This window comes from Acomys minous, assembly GCF_964271855.1.
Source record: "Acomys minous genome assembly, chromosome: 18".
Taxonomy (NCBI): domain Eukaryota; kingdom Metazoa; phylum Chordata; class Mammalia; order Rodentia; family Muridae; genus Acomys; species Acomys minous.
In genome coordinates this window covers 55,056,218-55,078,444 of record NC_140501.1, presented here as the reverse complement: position 1 = coordinate 55,078,444, position 22,227 = coordinate 55,056,218, and the positions used below count along the sequence as shown (strand labels likewise).

General features: G+C 48.4%; 2 protein-coding genes across 6 annotated transcripts in view; one reads left to right on the top strand and one right to left on the bottom strand.

Moving 5' to 3' along the window:
• The first annotated feature begins 35 nt into the window (after positions 1 to 35).
• LOC311589002 (serine protease 52-like) lies at positions 36 to 8,413 on the top strand. The gene is made up of 5 exons (XM_084767219.1): positions 36 to 184; positions 4,413 to 4,611; positions 5,831 to 6,081; positions 7,160 to 7,302; positions 8,116 to 8,413. The coding sequence occupies exons 1-5, from the start codon at positions 103 to 105 to the stop codon at positions 8,380 to 8,382; spliced, it is 942 nt and encodes a 313-aa protein (XP_084623345.1). The 5' UTR covers positions 36 to 102; the 3' UTR covers positions 8,383 to 8,413.
• Positions 8,414 to 16,227: 7,814 nt separating this feature from the next.
• Positions 16,228 to 22,227, bottom strand: part of MSRA (methionine sulfoxide reductase A) — a 316,653-nt gene continuing 310,653 nt past the window's right edge. For all 5 annotated transcript variants that reach the window (XM_084766944.1, XM_084766943.1, XM_084766942.1 and 2 more), the window contains one exon: positions 16,228 to 16,967. In XM_084766944.1, coding sequence (XP_084623070.1) covers positions 16,810 to 16,967 — 158 coding nt within the window. In that variant the 3' untranslated portion in view covers positions 16,228 to 16,809. The remainder of the gene's footprint in view (positions 16,968 to 22,227) is intronic.

The following is a 22,227-nucleotide window of genomic DNA, read 5'->3' as shown; positions in this document are numbered from 1 at the left end:
TGGCCAATCCAGGCCCATTGTGATCTCAGTGGTCATCTAGGCTCCGCCCTCTATCCACATGCCTCAGTTGAAGCTCCTCAGGGCTGATGTGCAGGCAAAGTGATGAAAAGCTGGAAGGATGGAAGAGCAGGGCTGTTGCTGCCATTGGCCCTCCTGTTGCCATGGACACATAGCTCACTGGCATGTAGGTTTCTGGGGGGACCCTGTGGCTCAGTCTCTGAGGGGTGGTAGAATCACCTGGGGTGCTGAGTCAGTAGTTGGGGGGGGGGGCAGGATTTAGGGATCTGAGGTAGCTGGCCCCTGACCAAATGATCACTGAGATTCCTATAGCTCCTGCCTTTTAAAGTTGTTTGGGGGGAGGTGGGGAGCCTGATGCGCATGTGTGTGTCTGTGTGTCTCTGTGTGTGTGTGTGTGTGTGTGTGTGTGTGTGTGTGTGTGTGTGTGTGTGCGTGTGTGACATTTGCTGTGTAGATACTAGGGTTTCCCAGAGTGAGTGAGTACACCAGTACATTTCAGAAAAGGTAGCCACCTGTTGGCTTACTAAGGAAGGCTTAATCCCAGAAGGATCTTCAGAGAGTCTCTTTCTTCTTCCACCAAACGGAAAAACATCTGAAGGGTCTAAGGCAAAGCTACCACATTACAGCGTGCAGACAAGGTGGGGCATCGGTAGCCTCAGGGATGGGGTGCTGTTTGAGAACAAAGAGTGTATACAGTTGGGGTCAATGGGGGTGGTCAGCAAATTTCAAACCCCTGCCAGAGGGTGTTCTGTTTTAGAAACTGCCATTACAGCAGAGAAAAATGTAGAATTTCCCTCAAGGTGGTGGGGATGAGTCCTAAACCTAAACACGAGAGCTAGGTGGTTGGTCCGGGCCTCTCTAATCCAGCTACCGAGGAGGATGAGTCAAGAAGATCTCAGAATCAAGCCTAGCCTAGGCTACAGAGTGAGTTCAAGGCTAGCCTGGACAACTTAATAAAGTCCTGTTCCCAATGCAAAAAGTGAAAAGAGGGCTGGCAGATATCCACTCACTGGTAGAGTGTTTACCTGCCATGCAGGAAACCCCAAATCCAACCCCTAGTATCACAACAAAACCTTTGAGTAAACCTCGTTGTCTGTGTTCGCGTACAATGCTGTGAAACAGACAACACAAACTGGTGTTGTGGAGAACCTGGGAGGAGCCGATGAAACCGTGTAGTTAGCCAGGACCACACTTGTTTTTTCTGATGGGGAGCAAAGGCAGGGAGGCCAGTATAAATGGGTTGGAGTGAGTGATGGGAAGGCGGACTCAGTGCCGAGACCTGCAGGGCCCAGATAGGCTAATCTTTGTCAAAATGCTGAACTCCTGCTTCCTCTAGACTGGCTGGCCAGCACGTTCCAGGGACCTGCTTATCTCCACCCCCCCCCCCACCAGTGAAGACACCCAGTGCAGGGCCCAGCTTTTTACATGGGTTCTGGAGGATCAATGTCAGGCCTTCATGTTTACATGACAGGCACTTTACTGACTGAGCCGTGTCTCCCCGGTTCTGTCTGTTCTTGACAGTGGTACTGATGGGTCAATTCCAGGGTTTGAGTCTGGCGAGGCCGTGTCTGGCCACTATCAATCGTCACCCAGTTCTGCAGCCTGCATGGCTATGAGCTGCCACCCCAAGACTTCACATGGTTCTTTCCATCGGCTTCTGAGAGGCATTTCTCAGGGCTTTGGGACTCAGAATCCCACCAGCATCACGGCACTGCCTACCCTACTGGCATTTCTGCTAAGCTTAGATGTATCATTACACTTGATTTCCCAGAGCAAGTGTCAGACACACCGTGGACATTTGTGGGGATTATTAAGCATCTCTTAACACAGTAGCTGGCTCAGGGAAGATGCTCAATACGTGGCAGGTGTCACTATGTCTCAAAAAGAGGGAAAAGACTAAAATGACTTATTTTGTGAACCCAACCTGACTTTGAATTATGTCATTTTGTGTACATATTCACAAATAGTCATTTCAAATAAGCATTTAATTTCTCCCATCCCAAACCAATGTGCCTTTTTGACTGTATACTAATTCTGACGTTCTCTTGTTGGGATACCAGGTCTTTCCATCTGAGAGTGGATTGCAGGGAGGGCCAAATATGCCTCCTTGACTTGAGCAAGGGAGACGAAGCAGAGATTCCTGAATTTACTCTTCACATGCAAGGACACTTCTGCTGGTCACTCACTCGCCCTCTACATTGGCTTCCTGATTTGGCAACTCAAAGGGTTGATGCCTTTGAACAAAGGCTTCTCAATCCCCCACCACCTGTTTGTGCCACTGGTGGTTCAAGGAACATTACCATTGATACTAAGATTATTCCCAATTCTATACACTCATCTGGCCACCCACCTACTCCATCTACCCAGTTCATACCATCGCCCAACACACCCGTTTATTCCATTGCTATGCGTTGAGTTCCTGTGACATAGCAGTCTCTTGTCTAGGTGGTGTGGGCCTTAAGAATTAGTCACACATGGCCCCTACCCTCATGGAGAGTATAGTCTAATGAGAGAAGGAGATATCAAGAGTTTATGAACATTTGCTGACTCTTGCTGGTATTCTGAGAATGCCTGATACAAAAATGGTACCGCAATAAAGGCGATATGAATTTTCACACACACCCCCTTTCCACACACAATACTCGTGGAACCAATGCAAGCTTCAAACTCCAGTTTCCCTTGCCTTAATTTTGCCCCCAGATCAACAAAACTCACTTCATGATTGAGCCTTCATGTCAAGGATACACAGGAGCACTGATCAAGGAGGAGAAAAGGGAAGGGCCCTGAGGCAGGAAGCTGCAGGTCACTTCTAGGGAATCGAAAGCTGGCCTACAGTGTTGGCAACGAAATGGGAAGGCAGAGGAACTGTGGCTGGAAGTGGGGGTGGTGGTGTGAAGTGGTGACACAGTGTTGGCGACGATGACGAGCAGTGGATGTGTAGCGTGATTGTGGTGGTGGCCTGTGGTGTTGGTGTGCGCGTTGGTGGTGGGGTTGCAGGGTGCTGGGGTGTATGGTAAGTATCTGTGGGGACAGAGTTCTGTGGTGAGGGTGCATATGGTAGTGGGCTATGTGGTGGAATCTTGTAGGGGTGCAGTTCTTTGCTGACAGAGCTCTTTGGGGATGCCCTGTATGAGGATGGAGTGTGAAATGAGACTGTGTGGATAGGGTGTATGGTGTGAAGTCTGTGGTAGTGCCAAACAGTGGTAGGGCTTGTGGTTATAGGGATATGTTAGTGGGGTGTATGTGGTAGAGTTCGGGGATGATACTGTGTGAGAGAGTGTTATGTAGGGTTGTGGCTATGATGACATTTGAGTGTGGGCTTGTGACTACAGAAAGCTGGCATAGAAATATTGCTATCTTTTCCTGTAAGGATTACATGAATGCCATTGTCATTAGACCATCATCCATGCTTCTGGCTTCTCTCTGTTGCACAGTAGCTGTAGGGCCTTGGCCCAATGTTCACTCTTGAAAATAGGGTAGTGGTAATGCTAGGCAAAACAGGACAGTGCTTTGCAAACAGTGAGTAGTCAATACTGTAGATTTTATTGCATTCGCTTCTCTCTTAATTGGAATAATACTGGAAGGGTGTGGATGGGCTTGGTGGCAGAATGTTTGCTTAACGTGCACCAGGCCTGAGGTTTGAGCCACAGTACTGAGAAGAAGGAAAAATAGGTAGGAAAGGTAGAGAAAAACAAGGAAGAAGAAAGGAGAACAGTGAACAGGAAGAGGAGGAGAAGAGGAGGGACAAAATGAAATAATATTAGAAAGACATCAAAGGATGTCAAAGCAACCCTGTCACATAGACATGTCAAACTCCCATCTGGGGAGAGTTAAAGTGGTCCTTGGCACTAAAGTTGCACGAAAGCATGTTCCCTAATTGCAGTAGGAAATCAGGACAGGAACTGGAGAGTAGGTTGGGCTAAGCCATCTTCTTCTGTTGGTTTTCTGGCATCTGGAAGGTCCAGGAAAATACACACTCACTATGCATAATGGCACACCGGGACCCACAGCACTTACTCAGGGGACAGTGAGGCACTGTTGAAAGAAAGGAATGTGGCTATACAGACCTAGGGGAAATAGCAAGAGCCGGCTGGCCACCACCATGTGGTTTTGAGTCTTCCCTTCTTACAGGCCTCAGAACCTCATTCCAAGAAGCAAATGACAGTGAGGGTGGCTCCCGGAGCAACTCCCGGAGTACTCCACACTCACGTGGCCAAGCCCTTGAAGGGCAGGTGGTGCACTTGGCTTAGCCTGTGGTTCCCTGACAATGCCCCTTTGCTGAGCCCTGGTGCCTGTGTGGGTGGAAGAACGGGCCCACAGTTAAGCTTTTCCAAGCCCCCCTAGACTTGACTCCTGGGCCCTAGACCTTTCTGTCTCTTCCTCGTTTCTTTTAGTAACATGCGGCCGTGGAATAAGTGGCAATTCTCAACAATGGGAAAACATTTCTGGTATCATGGGAGGGGAACCTGCAAACATCACTCAGTTCCCGTGGCATGTGGGGATTATGCATTACGGCAGGCATCTCTGTGGGGGAACTATTCTCAATGAGTGGTGGATCCTAACTGCATCCCATTGCTTTGACTACATAAACAAGTGAGTATTCCTGGAAGAAACTGGGGAAGGAGTAGATATAGGTGACACAAGGGATTGGGCCCAGGGGTGCTCTCTGTAGTCTTCTTTTGCTTTTTATCTTGTCTATCTATCTATAATCTATCATCTATTTATATCTATCTATCTATCTATCTATCTATCTATCTATCTATCTATCTAATTAAGCTATACTCTGTATAGCTCTGATTGTCCTGGCTCTGTAGACTAGACTGGCCTCAAACCCAGAGATGCATTGCCTTTTATTTTAAGACAAAGTCTTACTAAGTTTCTAGGCTGGCCTTGAACTCATTCTGTAGCTCAGATAGGCCTCGGATTTTTAATTCTCCTTCCTCGGTCTCTGAAGTAGCTAACCCTGTAGGCCTGCACTGACAGGCTTGACTTAGAATTTTCTCTTTAACCGGTGTAGCCGAATGCTTGTCCAACATGCTAATGACCTCAGAGCTTCATTCAAAAAGCCATGGGATGCTACCAGGAACTAAAAATGGCCTGTGTGGCTGAGTATTCACCCAACTTCTGAGAAGCAAGCATTTCTCCTCCCAGGACTCAATACATTTTGTTGTGTGCTCCAGGCTTTGCATCTTGCTAAGTATCTGTGGACATGATCTGACCTCTAATAAACACTTTTTCTAAGCTGGCTATGGTAGTGCATGCCTGTCACTGAGAACTCTAGAGGGATGAGCCTGGGAGATGACTTGTCAGGGGCCGGCCTAGGCTACATAGGGAGAGACCTTGTCTTAAAGACAAATGAACGGAAACTCTAAACAGGCAAAAAAAAGAAAGTCCATCACTAGCTGCTGTCTTGGAGACACTGTGGGCAGTGTGTGAGCACAGGGTTGGAGCAATATCGGAGGTGCTGGTTGGAATGTGAAGGAAGGGGCTCTGGCCCGTGCACACACATCACCAGCTCTGGGATGCTGTACAAGCCCTTGAGTCTCAGGCACTTCTGCTGTATAATCAGTCTAGCCCTTCTTGAGAATCAAAGATGGCGCCTTGGTGTCCTTCAGCTTCCTAGATGCTGCTTTATCCCAAAATAAGATGATCAGGCTGGAACTCAGATCTGCTTCCTCCTGCTCAGATCCCCTTAGCCCCTCACTACTTAGAACCATAGCCACTGGTTCTTTTCCCTTCGGGATTTAGGTACCCACCCACCCCCCATCTGCTTCTGTGATTTACCTTTTCTCTCTTTTTTTATTTTAATGAGCTCGAACTTGGAGATCACTCATGGCAAAGATGACCTCAACAGCACAGAACTGGTGTATGATAAAGTGGACAAGTTAATCACGCACCCAAAGTATGATGACCTGCTACTGGACAATGACATAGCTTTGCTCTTGCTTGAATCCCCACTAAACCTGAGTATCAACAACAGGGTACCCATCTGCATTTCAGAAGTCTCTGACCTAGTGGCATGGAGTAACTGCTGGGTAGTAGGATGGGGCGTCACCAATACCAGTGAGTGACTCCGGCTTGGGTATACGGGGTGGCATGCGGCTGGTTTTCAGACAGGATAGGAAATTACAGAAGCGCTGCTGGCCTTTGCAGTTCTGCCTGGTGGGTGTGGTAACTTCAGTTCTCAGTGAAAGCCAACGACATACCTTATCCTCAGTGCCCCAAGGAGCCAGCGTTCATGAGACTTCTGGGGCCTGGAGCAAATTGTGGGTCTAGGCTATAAAACATGAACCCTGGATGGAACCTCAGGAGGAAACCAAGGCCAAAAGGTCACACAATAGAATTCTGAGGGACTGTGGAAGGACACAGGTCAGTAGTGTGGACTGACCCTGCTCCAAGTGATGATGTCAGGATTGCTCTTCTAAGGCCAGGTCTCTGACTAGCTGAAAGCTACGGGTCCAGGCCGAGGAAAAAAACCCTCAAAAGCGTCCTCTGTGGAAGCAAGCTGCAATCCACTCCTAGAGCCCTTCCCAGCCATGCTTGCAAATGGATCCCCTTTGTCCACATTCTTGGCAAGCATGTCTTGCCCCATAAATCAGTCTTCAGGAAACACTTAGCGAGCTGTGATGCTTCTCGGTGAAGGCCCTCACATGTCTGAGCCTAGGTTGTGGATGGTTCCACAGTTCCAACCTGGGTGGGAGTCAGTCTTTGATGATTTTTATGAGCTTAAAAGAAAAAAAAATAGTTCTTAGCTCCAAAGTCCTCATGTGTCATTCGACACACACGTCTTGAATTTTTCTCTTCAGGAAGCATCCTAGACACAGGGTTTGGCAATACCTACAGGGAAAGAAAGCACTTACATCCTGGGAAGTGGGCTTCTCTCTGATGAATGTTTCTAGGGGCCCAGAGTAATACGAGACTCCCTGTTTGCCTGGGTTCTTTTGACCTAGCCCTGGGTGCTTAGGGGATCTTGAGAGTCTTTAAAGTTACCTCTTCTCTCACACTCACACCAAATGTGATCAGTCTCCGGGTGAACAGAAGTTCTCTTATTATTGGGGTGATGTGGGTGGGCGCTGGCACACAACTAAACGGATCCATTTTAGCTGATGTTCTCTCTCCCTCTGCTTCTCCTCTGGGCCAGGTTCCCCAAAAGACAAATCTACAAAGCTTCACAAAGTCCAAGTGGAGCTGTTTAGAACGGACTGGTGTAGCCTTGTTGTCTCTCTAGTAACCAAGAACATGGTGTGTGCCGGATCTCGAACTGATAGGAAGGATGCCTGCCAGGTGACGGGTTGGGCTCTGCCTGGGGGAGGGTGGCTGGCTTTTCTGTCCAATGGATGAGATGCCACAGCAGTTCCCTGAGGCCACTGTAACCACAAGCTGGGTGGCTTTAATCAACATACATGATCCCCCAAGGTTCAGGATGATGCAAGCCCTAAATCAAGAGGTGGGCAAGGCCTGTTCTCTCCCAGCTCTAGGAGGGGAGCTATGGCCCACTCTCTAGTTTCTGGTGTGGACCTTGCTCCAACCTCTGCCTCAGTCTGAGGGCACCTTCTACCTTATGAGTGTAGCTTTGGATTTATTTATTTTTCCCCAGGTCATTTAAAATGTGATGCTTTTAAGTATTACACTTTACCATTTTTAACATAATACTATTCTTTTTTCATTTGCCATATATCTATGTCTGTGTATCCAGTGTTTTCTACCAATGGCTTCTTATAAGCCATGATGGATTTTTGCTTATTCTGTTCACTCTTTGCAATTTTGAGCAAAACGGAGAGGGCCGGGCTGGTAGGAAATGAACTCACGGGGAAAGCGTGAGCGTTTGATACAGATACATCAAAACTAACAATGCATCAGTCAATAAATGGACTAGGCGGTGGTGGTGCTGGAAATCAGTCTTTCATCCAGTTGCTTTGACTAGATTGTTTGCCACCCATGCAACAGTCACAGCTGCATGGCTGGAAAAGTGAATAACAGCTAGAAAGTGCCATCAGAGGAACTTTCACTACTGTTTGTCAGGATGCACACACCTCAGCAGGCTCTGGGAGTAGCTCCCAACTGCCCTTCAACTTCCCAATAACTTTTCTTTCCTAGGGTGACAGCGGGGGAGGTCTGTTTTGCAACAAAAAGAAGAACATGACCACTTGGTACCAGGTGGGCATTGTCAGCTGGGGCATGGGCTGTGGCCAGAACTTGCCAGGGATATACACGAAGGTGTCCGGTTACGTCAAGTGGATTAGCAGGATGACTGCGAAGGCGGGGAAGCCTTATCTGTACGTGCATGACTCCGTGTGCCCTTTGGTGCTATCGCGCTGGCCTGTCTTGTTCCTCTATCTTGTCGTGTTTCTTCTAACCTGGTGATTAAACATGAGACTGGCCCCCCAAACTGAGCATCCTTCTCAGTGTATGAAATAAGGAGGGGGTGGGGGAGCTCAAGTTTTCAGGAATGATTCTTGGGTAATCGGCTTCACCTGAACTAGCCACGTAGCTATAGGAGGGTACCTGATAAGCCTGGGGCTCACTGCAGAGTTTCATGAGGGACAGGAAAGCAGGGTGAGTCCCCTCCAAGGGTTCAGGGTCTCTTTCTAAAGGAGGTGATAGTGGGGCTAGTCAGGCAGCAAGTAACGAATTGGCCAACAAAAGTAGCTTGGAGATTAATCAAAGCAACCAATGAACCAACCCATGTTGGGGAAAAACAATGTCACTCACCCCATGTTCTGTGACCACCCTGTATGGACCCCACAAGCTCAAAAATGCCCAACCTGCCACATGGGAAGAATCTATGATGCATTGAGTGGATCTTAGGAGAATCCTACATAATTATAGGAAAACGTAAAACCATCATGCAAAGACAAAGACCAAACCCTTATAAAACCTGACTGAAAAGACTCTTGGGGCAGCTGTTTATTCTTGAGCGCTTTTCCCTATGTCCATCTCTGGACGAGGTCAAGAATCTCTGAGGTGTCCACCTTCAATCCAATAGAAAGAGAAGCAACCAGGGACCCTTGAGGCAGGGAGCTTTCTCCTCTCTCACACACACTCAGCCTTTTGCCTTTATCCTGTAGTCAGAGAGCAGGACTAGCTCTCTATCTTGCAGTAAGCTACTATCTAGCTGCCCTGTGAACCAGACGGCAGAAGAAACAACCCGTTTTCTCCACAGTGGACAGTGTTCATCAAAACCCGCAGACTCCCCGAAGAGAACAAGGGTGAAATAGACATCCACACAGAGCTTTCACAGAGTCTGGTGTGCCTGTGCCTCGTGTTTTCCGAGCCCCTGCCTCTGACCCTTTAACACCAGGGAGCACCCTGAACTAAGTTTTAATAGGCATTCTTAGAACTCTCTAAGACAGGAGCTTTATTGGACTGTTGGGGGCGGGGCATGATTTGGGGAAAATACATCCTCTTTTCCATAGGTCACCCCTAATAACTTCATCTCATCTGTCAAAATTCACTTGAGTGAGTCATTTCTTTGGGTTTTGTGAAAGTCCATTACACGTTAGAGGAAGATATTGATTTTACACTTCTCTGGAAAAAGTCACACAGCAGGTAGCTCATGAAATAAACACTTTCAACTCCGCTTTTCCTTCATTTGTAGCTTTAGCCAACTTTGTTTCTAGAAAGTTCCCTAGAATTTCTTTCCCCGTTCTGTGATGGCTATTCTTGGTTGTCAACTTGACTATACCTGGTATTAACAAAAGCCCACCTGTGAGAGATGTCTATTTATTGGGTTACTTGAGGTAGGAGACCCACACCGATCATTTGAAGTAGGAAGATCTATTCTAAATATGGGCCGTTGCAGCAGCTGACAGAAGGGCATATCAGAAGGAAACTTTCACTCTTTGCCTGCTTGCCCTCACTCTAGATAGCAAGCTCTTTCCTTCACCGGCATTAGAGCCGACTTCCTTGGGATTCCAACGTATACTGAAGACCAAGTGAGACATCCAGCCTCATGGACCAAACAGCTATTCAGATTCTTGAGCTTTCCACTGGGGACAGTCATTATTGGAATAGTGGGACCACAGCCTGTAAGTCGTGCTAATAAATCACACACACACACACACACACACACACACACACACACACACACACACACTCATTCTAGCCATTATGTTTCTCTAGAGAATGCTAATATGCCACCTTTGTTTCCATAGCTGCCATCTGGTCCTCAGTCCCAGTAAGGGCTGCATTGGCTTTTGGAGATTACAGTTAACATGCTAAGATTCAGGAGTGGCAAATTACTGAGGCCAGATATTGTGGTTATATAGCATGTATTGTCACGCTCAGCCTCTCTCTTTTTTTAATGTGTATGGATGTTTTGCCTGCATGTATGCCTCTATACCATGAGCATGGCTGTGCCTTTACAGACAAAGAAAGGATGATAAACGCCCTAGGACCGGAATAGCAGATGGCCATGAGCTCATGTGAGTACTAGGAATCAAACCAAGTTCCCTGGAAGACAGTGCTCTTAACCATTGATCTAGCTCAGTGGTTCTCAGCCTTTTTTTTTTTTTAATGCTGTGACCCTTTAATATAGTTTCTCAAGCTGTAGTGACCCACAACAATAAAATTGTTTTGTTTCTACTTCATAACTATAATTTTGCCACTGTTATGAATCATAAGGTTGAGAACCACTGGTTCTAGCTGGAACTACTAAACTGCCTTTCCAGGCCTCAGGCTTTATTTTTATTTTATTTTATTTTTTTAAAGGTGAATCTATCACTGTTGTTGTTGGGTTTTTTTTTTTGGCATATGCACTTATATTATTACACATAAATAAAATAAGCTACATATAGCAAGAAGAACCACAAAACAATCAGGAATTACATAAAGGTTATATTCATGGTGTTTTGGCTAATTGTATTTGGCAGCCTTGCAGCCAACATCTTTCCAATCTTGGTGAGTCTAAATAAGACATTTTTAGGTCTAGATAGATGTGTTAAGTTGATAGAGATGAGATATGATAGATATTAACTCACATTCAGGCTTGGTTTTTAAAACTCCAACAGGAAAGGCAGATGCTGTACTCTAAAGGCCTTTGTGCTCACCAGGACTTGTGCCTCAATACTCCGGAGGGAGTCTTTTGTATAGTAACAGTCCCTCTCAAGCAAAGTCTGTGTTACCTGTTCTCGTAAACATCTTGAGGAGCAGGGAAGCTTGCACCGGAATTATTACAGCAGGTAAGGAAGGAGGGGGATTGTGGGCACTGCAAGCTTTACCTGGGACTGAAAAGGCAACAGCGAGCTCTGGAGAGGAACAGAGCATCTTGGGGCAGCCTGGCCCTGGACTCTACCACCCACTGTTCCACACCAGGAAATATACTGACTTCCCTTCATGTCTGTTTTTTGGAATGAGGTTTGTTTGGCCTGAAAACCTGTCCTCTGTACAGCACAGCTCTGCAATCTCAATTGTCCTAGGAGCCCTGACCTGCATCTTGTCTGGTTTCAATTTGTTGTTTTAGCCTGTTTAAAAAAAAAAAGATGGATTCATGCTGTGGTGTCACTGCCTGAAACCCTCTATGTAGCCCAGACTAGCCTCAAACTTGTACAAATCTTCCTGCCTCAACCCCTGGGGTGCTGGGATTATAGGTGTGGGCCACCATTTCAGACCTGTATTTGGTAGTGGGGACCAAATCTCAGACTCCATTCATGGTAGACAGGCATGTGGCAGGTGGACCCGAACCTGTAGGTTCCAGTTTGAAACAGGCCCCTCGTGTAATGGACATTCTGGAAGACGGGTGTGTCTTTCTGGCTGCTGTGACAAACGCATAACTCTTCCGATACTGTTTGTTAGTGCTATAGTGTAATAAGAAGGGCCTGGGACTGTAAGAGGCAAAAGGGCTGAGGGAAGTCAAGGATCCCCATCTCCTTCCAGAGAGGGATCTGAGAATTTTGTTCTGGAGGTATGAACCCAGAAGCCCACTGTTCTGGGGACCAGGGGTCACCCTGATATGTCACAGAAAGCCTGCTAGAGACTGAAGGCAGACATGAAGACACAGAACAGCAGAGCCACAGGGCTGGATCAAGCCGCCACCATTCTCTCTGACCTAGTTTAGGACCACCGGTCTGTTGACATCTGCCACAAGAGAAAGAAGGGTAGCACATAAACACAGCCGTGGGAGGAGAGCCGAGCTATTTGGGCCACGAGACAGATGAAGAAGAAGAACGCTCTCCCTGTGGACTTCAGCCCATTTCTTTTTCCACTTCTGTGTTTGAGCTGTGCCCTAATTCTTTCTTGTTACAAGTCTGCTAGGGTATTTGAGCACAAGATGACAAAGACTGAATTCCAATGTCATTAATTTCATCTGGGACAAAGGGCTAAGGGCAGGTCCTGGGTGTGTGCCTTCAAACAGGAATGAAACGGCACACTTACTGACTGTTTAAACAGAGCAGAGAATTGTAGCCTTCTGAGAAATGTACAGCTCCTTGCCGCACAGCCTGTTCCCACAACACGTGCTTTAAAGTGTTCGCATGGAAAGGTGAATCTCTATCTACCCTCTCATTTGGGACAAAGGAGACTGAAGTGCTAACACCTAATAACACAGGCAAGTGTGGTTAAGCACCCTAATCAAGGCCCAGACCAAATTAGCCAGTTAGCTAGCAAGGAAAGAGATGAGATGGGGGAGACGGTTTGATTTGTGAAAACTGCTCTACCAGCTAGAAGATTTTGAGGACTTGTGTCCTAGTTTGCTTTCTATTGCTGTGATAGACACTGTGACCAAAAGCAACTTCAGGCGTATGTGTGCATGTGTGTGTGTGTGTGTGTGCGCGCGCGCGTGCGTGCACATGTGAAGGGTTTATTTCAGCCTATAGCTTACACTCTCATGAAGGGAAGCCAAGGCAAGAACGTGGAGGCAGGAGCTTATGGAGGAATGCTGCTCACGGCCTGCTCCTAATGGCTTGTTCAGTCTGCTTTCTTCTACAGCCTGGGGCCACCTTGCCCAGGGGTGGGACTTCTCACAGTGGGCTGTGCCCTCCCACATCAGTAACTTAAATACTGTCTGACAAACTTGTCTACAGGCCAATTTGATGGAAATACTTTCTCAAATGAGATTCTGTCTTCCCAGCTTGAGTCAAGTTAACAACAACAACAAACAAACAATAAACTAACCAACGCAGAGAAACTTCAAATGCATACTCTGCAACATCCCTACTTTAAATAATGCATTGCCTTGCAGCAGCACAGTTTTACACAGTATGATCAAACTACTTGGTTGAGAAAACGATAAAAGCAACAGATGGGTGAAAAAAAATTACGCATATCTCAAATAGAGGAGCAGAGAAAGGATGGCATCAGAGTCCCCCTGGAAACTGTGCATGTCAGAGAAGAGGGAAAGACCATGAAGAACGCCTTTAAATTGCTCACAGGAAATTTCATATCAGGCAAAATATATTTGATAAACTGAAATGACTTCTCCGGATCTACAAAAGCAGAACGGATCTATCAGTGTACTTCAGGAAGGTATCGACTGGCACAAGCAGAGGCATATAAACAGAAGTATGAGACAACCAAAGAATGAAGAACAGGAGAAATGTTAGCTATATAAATGTAATTTACCCAACCAAATAAACTTCACAGTTGCTCCGAAGCTTGCTTCTTAATGGCCTCCATGCCAGGTCAAGCTGGTAGCCAAGGCCAGCACTGCACCAGCGAGCACTACAAAAGCAGGGTGACTATGTGAATATGTGACAGGACTTCTAACAAAAGAGAATCCCTGGTCGACACCGAGAGGGGAGGGTCATTGCATCAAGAGGCGGTGAACATCTTAAATGTGTCTGCACTGAGGGGCAGGGCCTCCAAACTCACAGAGCAAGCCCACTGAAACCATGTGAAGAAACAAACACGCCCACAACGGAAGCTGGGGATTCTGACACTTCTCTTACCTGATGAAGCAGGCAGGAGAGAGAGAAGGCCTGGACCACACCATCCCTGACTCTGCTGTAAGCTGAATGTTATTCCAGCAGCAACAATGAAATATGCCCCGGTCTCTGGTGAACATAGGACATCACAGCAGATGGTACTCGGGTCCACAAAAGAAATCTCGGTACATTCGAATACCTTCAAGATATGCACGTGGTGCACTTACATACATCCAAGTAAACACACATAAAATAAAAATAAAATATTAACGAAATAAAATATAAAACCTTTCAGCTGGGTGCGGTGGTGCATGTCTTTAATCCCAGCAAGGTAGGCAGATGTCTTTGAGTTTTGAGGCCAGCTGGTTTGACATGGTAAGTTCCAGGCCAGCCAGGGCTACATAGTGAGATCCTGTTCCAAAAATTAAATTATTAAATTAATTTTTTAAAAAACTTGTTGCTTATAGGTTCTAGATTAGACATGGAGACCAGCCTAGAGAAGCACCAGGCTGCGCTGAGGCAGAGGAAGGCTGGACAACAGGTGACTTTATTGCAGTTTCTATAGGATGAGGAGAAGCCAGTCAGGACAAACAGGCTGCATGGCTTTGGAAAGGCTTAGGATAATTGCGGTGGGCCCTGTGGTGATGAGGGCAGGTGGGCAGCGGCTTGGAAAGTTAGAATCCAACAAAGGCAGTGGTTAGGGCACGAGAACTCTATCTTTACTCATGTATGGACAAGCCCACTCTCAGGAGAAGGCCAAGAAGGTCAAGTCAAGGAGACCGAGTTGGGTTGGTGGGTTTTCTGGAGCAAGACATGGCAACCCGTGAATGTAAGGTAGATGTTAAAGTGCCGTGCTTATAGAACTAGAGACATAGTGCATGCACTGGTGTCTCCTGGGAGCGGGGAAATGCCTCAGAGTTAAGATTCAGGTACCCCAGGTTCCACAAGTCAGAGCTAAATCAAGACCCTGCTTGTCTTTGTGTCTATCCAGTGGTCCTCCTGGGACTCATGTCCGTTACCAGCAGTCTGCAACCCTAAGAGTGCCATAGCTAGGCTCATGTGCTTAGAGGAGAGTCACTGTGGAAAACAAAACAAAACAAAACAAAACAAAACAAAACAACCTCAGCCCCTTCTGCGGAAGGCTTATGACAAGGTCCAAGGAGCGCTCTCTTGGAATGCCTTGAGGGCCCTGTGCCCTCTCCCTGTGGGACACCTTTCCCTCACAGCGAACCTCAAGTGTCACTTTCCAAGCTCTTCGCGTTTGAGGATGAGAGGTCCTCACTGTCACTTGCCTCCACCTTCAGTCTCTCCCACATGATCTCAGATGGTTCCAGGCATCTGCGCGCAGATCACCACATGCAGGTCGTTCTCTGATTCCTTCTGAGCCACAGACCCGCCCCTAGACTGCCTCCTTCCACATCCCCACCGTGAAGCCAGGAACATGCACCCATCCTCAGCTCAGATCTGTGCCCTCACATTCCAATAACACTGTGCTCACTTGTGCCCAAGTTAAAACCGAGAGAGGGGAGTCGGAACTGCCATTTGGTTAAGGCCCATTCTCAGGCTTCTCAACGATCCTCCCGAGCCAGCTCTGCCCACCTTGCACAGCTCCCCCACAGGGCATCCTTCTGAAAACTCATGGCTCACTGGCCTTTCAGTGTCTCCAGTCCTGCCATGACCACTTGCACATCTGGTCCTTCTGCCTAGAAACCCTTTTCTTCTATTAGCTGAAGCATACAGGGCAAGGAGCTGACAGCCGTTGGCTATTACATCTGACCCGTGTGTGTGTGTGTGTGTGTGTGTGTGTGTGTGTGTGTGTGTGTGGTGTGTGTGTGTGTGTGTGTGTGTGTGTGTGTGTGTGTGTGTGTGTGATGTGTTCCTGGCATGCACCCACCTGCAGACTGCTGCGTGTTTGCCACCTTGTGGGGGCTGTGGTGAACCCGCCTAGCTGAGATGACCCTGCACACAGCTCCATGGTCTCCAGAGCCAGCGCCTTCTTATGCATTTCTCTACGCTGCATCAGCAGCTGAAGTTAGCTGACCCCTTCAATGTTCTTTTCTTCCGGGGCAAAGGCTGAAGGTGTCTTCTCTGAGTATAACTGTCCTTGACATGGCATGCGACAGGCACCTTAAAAACAACTGTTACTAAAGCCACAGAGAGCCAGGGGTGTGCATACTTGCCAGAACTTTTAACCATATGTCCCCTTCAGGCAAAAAATAATTAGGAGCATTTGCTGTTGCTGTTGTTGGTAGTGGTGGTGGTGTTTCCTCCTGAGATCTTAACTTGGCTTTGCAACAGTTCCCAATACCCTTCGTGAACCAGGAAAGACAGACATGCAGCAGGCAGATGCTATTGCTGAACTGTAGATTTTTTATTAGAACAAGCTTTCCCATAGCTGTAAGCAGAAATGTTAAAATTCATTAAGGTCACTCGTGTCTTCTCTGCACAGAGAGGATGGAGGAGGGAGAGAAACACACGCCTAGAGTCAGTAGAGCAAAGCGTTCCGGCAAGTAATTCCTGGAGCCTGTAGACATGAATGAATTAGGCACCTGAGGGCAGTGGGCGGGGTCTGTCAGCACAGACCAAGGAGCCACAGTTCCCTGGGCTTTCTCCTAGCCAGCTCCCTGTTTCGGAACCCTCAACACCTCTTCCAGCCTGAGCAGGTGGACACAGGGCCCTCGTTATCTCCATTGAGATCCCAAGTGATCCACTAAAATGTCATGCTCTACCAGACCCGGACTGAGCAGAAGACAAATTACGTAATCATACTTTCCGTAAATCAAACCCCAATAACAACCAGATTCATGTAAATGCCCGTGTGGTGTGTGCTCTTGAGAAGGTGACAGATGCGAATCACAGAAGTGCCGCCCCATCCAGCAACTGTGGTTTTGCCGGAGCCTCCAGGGCCAGCTTCGTGGAGAGAAATTATTTCTTAATGGCCATCGGACAGGAAACCCCAGTGCCCCCGAGGCCACAGTAGCCATCTGGGTTCTTGCTCAGGTATTGTTGGTGGTAGTCTTCCGCATAGTAGAACGCTTGTCCCTCTCGGATGTCGGTGGTGATGGTGCCAAAGCCGTGCTTCGAAAGAACCTGTGGAGAGAGAGAAAGAGAGGCAGAGACCTCAGGACCTAATGCTGGACACAGGACTCCTGAGAAGGAGGGAGAATGACCAGTGGGGGGGACACAAGGCTTAGATCACATGCTGGCTCTGCCCTTCCCTGGTAGATAATTCTAGATGGGTACTTGTCAATCTGCCTGGGTGAACTGGGTCTTAAAATTAAGTATGCATCAGAGTTTAAAATATTCTTTTTTAAAACATTTATTTATTTATTTATTTATTTATTTATTTGTGTGTGTGTGTGTGTGTGTGTGTGTGTGTGTGTGTGTGCACGCACAACTTGTGAAAGTTAGTGCTCTCTTTCTACCACAAGGATGCTGTTGATTGAACTCAGGCTGTCAGTAAGTGCCCTGACCTACAGCTTCAGAGCCTACGAGTCAAATATTTGTATAATTATGGTCTGCTCACTGCCCCGTAGCTGACAGGAGTCCTGCTTTTGGAAGGCAGCTCCAAACTCCTTCCAGGGTAGTGGCAGGGCCTTGTGACTCTCTGATTGTCCACTGGGAAACAGGACCAGAATGACAGGCAAGCCAAGGGCTCTGTGCCCAGCTCAGGGACAGATCCATGCCCACTCCCACTTTGCATAGAGCTGTGCTCTGTGGTTCCTGGAGTCTGTGCTCTGAGCTCTGAGCCAGGAACCTGGACATCCAACTCAGAGGAGGACATGGCCTGTGGGCCTGTGTCAGGCTATCATAGCCCTCTGTGACCCAGTTTTAAGTCTTGGTGGCATCTGCTTCCACAGGCAGGAAACACGTCAACACAAACTGGGGGAGGAGAGCAGAGCTATTTGGGGCAGGAGACGGATTAGGAAACAGACATTGCTCCCTGTGGATCGCAGCCCTGCCTTTTTCCCTTTTGGATTTCAGCTGTGTTCCTATTCCATCTTGTTGCCAGTTGCCCTGAAGCGCTGGAGCATAAGGCATTAGACCCTCACTCCGAATGCCGAGCGCTGAGTGCTGAGCACCGAACGCCGAGTGCCGAGTGCTGAGCACAGAGCAGCAGAGCCTGGGTTTTGATGAGGTGCTGGCCAGGCCTAATTGAGATGAACTGTCAAACTTGCCAGTTAATGGATCCCACCTCTGCACCACTCACTGCTTTAGGCTTTCTCTGTGCAGCCCTCTTAACCAAGAGGCAGACTCACCACATTAAGGCCAAGAAGGCCTGGAAAGAATGAGGATCAATGTTCTTGTCAAGGCCTGCAGTTGGACCATGCAATGAAGAAGTAGCCAGGTGTTTTGTTTTTGTTTTTGTTTTTTGAGTTAGAAATAAGAACAAGAAACCATTCTAAATCCATTTAGACCTTTAAAAAAAAAAGCCCTACTGAGGGTTTACTATATGCTAGTAAAGTGACTGTGTGAATCACAGCAAAGGCTTCACGAGTTAGTTTCCGTCTCATGGCAGAAAAAAATTTTTATTGTCATCAACCATATAAAAAGTGCATGTGAGATCACGTGCCTCCATCCCTGACATGCTTGGGTGGCCTGGGATCATAGAGACAGGAGGCCTGGAGACACACCGCCAAGGTCCCATGTTCTGTCCCACTCACGGGGAAAATCAAAGTAGAATCTGGTGGCTGACAGAATGAAAGGCTGAGATTTGCACGGCGCAGTCATTAGGATGGGTACAGGCACCTGCAAGAAGGCTCACTCATGACTCTGCCCCAGTTCCTCCTTGGCCACCTCTGGGGGTGGCGGGGCTTTTGTTCCTGGGCTGAGGGCAGTTGAGGCCTTGTGGCAACAAGCTTTTGTGGTTTGGTGATGGCTCCACATGCTCAAATCTAGTGCTTTTCTGGGCTCTGACCGCCGTTCAAAAGGGTCTGTGAACACCCAATTCCCTCCGCAAAATCCATCCCTGGAATACCTTGAAAGTCTCTGCTCTGTGGTGGAATCCCAACTAGCTCACCAATCGGCACCAGGCTTTTCGGACAAAGGGCACCTCAGAAGGATGAATACCTGGGCTGGCAGCTGCTGGCATGGCTATGTCAGCCAGGGGCCAGATCACTACAAGGAGGATGGGCGTGCAGTAGAAACACAGGCATCAAACCATCACCAGCATCTGGATGTGCCCATGGGGCAAGGGGTGGTGGTGAGGACGGGATGTTCCGGTAAAAGGCAGTTTGATGCCCCGTGAATATATCTGCTTCAGGTGGCAGAGACCTTGCAGAAAGAAGAGTCTGGCGTTCTTGGCCCAGGCCACGCCAAGGGGATCAGAGCTCTGCGATGATGACAGGTCTGCGTCTGTTCTGTGGCTTGAGTCAAAGGCCTGACCAAGTGGCATTTCACACCTTCTTGGTCTCTGCCCAGAAATGCACATACCTTCCAGAAGGGCGCACAACCTTTGCCCTCAGAGAGCTCTGCCTTCCCCACTGCAGAGCAGTCTGCTTAGAGGGGGCTTGCCCACCCCCACTTGAACCTGTCTATGCGGGCCTCATGCTCTTGGAAAGGGATGCCTGTTTTGACCTCAACTATACTGCCACCCTGTAGGCAACGGGGCAGTCAAGGGAAGTCTGCTTCCCTTCCCTCCTCCCAGGTCCCCCAGGTGTCTGTTCTTGGCCTCCTTGTGTGTGTGTGTGTGTGTGGGGGGGGTCTTCTCTTGGGAAGTTGGACAGGGCCTGGCTTCTCCTACGCTGCCCATCCATATACTTACTCTCTTTTTCACAAACGATGGTCCTCGTATGAATGAGTGGCCATCCCACACACAGGGCCTTCTGAAGGCTCCTTGAGGCTGGACTGTGGGGAGAGGCCTCTCTGAACCCTCCTTCCCACCTAGGGCACAGTAGCTGGGCAGTGCTGGGGAACAGAGGTGGGGGAAGTGCTGGGACTCATGCAGTACCAAGTCTTGGCCACAAGATGGCAGAAACTTACCTCCTAAAAGCTCTTGGAAGCCAAAGGAAACTATCATAAGACTGCAGGCAACCTCCTTTTCCTCAGCCCCACCCACCCTAGGAGACTGGCTCTTCCTTCAGGCCCCGCTAGGCATCTCTTGGCACCGAAACGGGTCCTGGGCAGGACGACTGACGAGGCTGGCTCAGACGTGCCAGGCATAAGGTTCCTGTGCTGGACTAAGCCCTGCTCCTGACTTGCAGGCAGCCCAGCACGGTTCACCAGGTGAAACTCTTCTTTGGCCACAAGCCTCTGCCAGGACCAGTCCTTCAGGAGAGCACCATCTGGCCAGACCACTCTCTTCTGACCTACCATCTCCAAAACAGCGTCTTGTGTTTTGGCATCTCAAGTGTTTTGATCTCTCTCTCTCTCTTTCTCTCTCTTGCGCTCTCTCTCTCTCTCTCTCTCTCTCTCTCTCTCTCTCTCTCTCCTCTCCTCTCCTCTCCTCTCCTCTCCTCTCTCCTCCTCTCTCCTTTCTTCCCTTTCTGGTGTTGTTTGCATGTATGTGTATGATGTAAGGGAAAGATTCTAACCTTAAAAACCCCACGTTGAAGTGACACCTGACTCAGGAAATTTCCAGGTCCCCTAAAGGAAGTGGTAAGGCCTACTTTTGTCACAACCCTTCTTTTTCCCTTTTCTGATGTGACCCGGGAAGCTTCCTAGGCCTTCCTTCTCTTTCAGGTCCCACTGGGGGGGGGGCGAGGAAGGCTTTTAAAATTCTGTCCAGTGGGTACTGTGCCGGGATCACTGCTCTCCTGAGGATGTGACAGGAGGCACAGTAAGTGTGCAGCCCTGCCAAGTCTTTACCCTGGAAGGAAGCCAACCCACCCCTCACCATCCTGGAAGAAGCCTCCCCCCCCCCACTAAGCCCCCTCCATACACCCCCTCTTTTTATCTGAATATATCCCTATGAGCAGGCGACAGGGAGGTGGAGAGGGGCCTTCTTCCAGACCACAGTGTCCTCAGGCCCAGACAGATGGCCTCAGCCCCAGCTGTACCTATGGCCACCACAGATGTAAGGAAGTGTCCGGCAGAGGCACAGTGGGCCCATCTGACCTTCAAGGCCCGCCCAAGGAAAGCCATCCTTTGAATAAAATTAGCAGATAAATACGGCCATTCTGCTTACTGCAAACATTCTAATAAGCTCACCATTAGTCACTGGCATTCCCCAAGTGCCCAGGCTAGTTGTTGCACAGCATGGAAACCACCCACTTCTCCGTCCCTAGGAAAGCAGGCCACAGACCCTCAGCTCAGGCCATGTGGAGCAGCAGCAGGCCCAGCTAGACATTGGTCCAGCCCGAGAGCCAGCTCTGACCTCAGCTGCGCAGGCACACCCAGTCACTGGCCAGCATTTCAGATCAGATGACCCTAAACCCCATCACAGTCTAAAGTGCTAATGAAGAGAAGCAGACACATTGGCTCCAAGGAAACCTGCCAGGACAGAGAGGGAGGGCACCTGTAATTCAAACTCCCTCACCCTTTTGTTCTTGAAGGCAACATTAAGTTTGATTCAAACCCCATCTCTACCCACCAAAAGAATTCAGAATGCTAGATTTTTGTGCCATCCTTTGTAAAATGTATATATGCGTTTTTCCAGTGCTTGTTTAGATATTTTAATAGCATGAAATCTGCTTTCAATTTGGGACCCACAGGAATGCAGTCTAATTTCTAGGAGGCTGATCTCTCTTGCCTTAGAAGAAAAGGTTCTATCAGGACAGGAGAAAGGAAAGGTGGTGGTGGGCGCGTTGGGGTGGGGCTGGGGGGTGGTTGCTTCCTCAGTCTGCCCTCTAGTGGCCCAGGGAGCCTGTACCTGGTACATTACTTGATTGCCTTCTATCTTTCTTAGGCTTCTGAACCTAGAGGCCGCTTCATTTTCTTTCAGATGCAGTTCCACGATGTGTCTTACACACACACACACACACACACACACACACACAGAGAGAGAGAGAGAGAGGGGGGGGGCAGACACACAGACAGGAAAACAGACACACACACACACACACTCTCTCTCTCTCTCTCTCTCTCTCTCTCTCTCTCTCTCTCTCTCTCTCTCTCTCTCTCTCTCTCTCCATGTTTAGGCTTAAGCTCAGCAAAGTAAATGTCCCAGTCAGTGGTATCAGTCTCCAGGCAGCTGCCACATATCAAAATGTCTGTGAATCAGGGTGAGGCGATGGCTCGGTGGATACAGCACTTGCCACATAGGCCTGAGGTCCACAGTTCAGATCCCAGCACCCGCAACACTAACACTAGAGTGGAAGAGACAGGGGAGCCTGGAGCAAAGTGGCCAACTGAAGTAGCTGAGTGGCAAGTTCTGCATCCAACTGGAGACTCTATTTCTATGAATAAAATG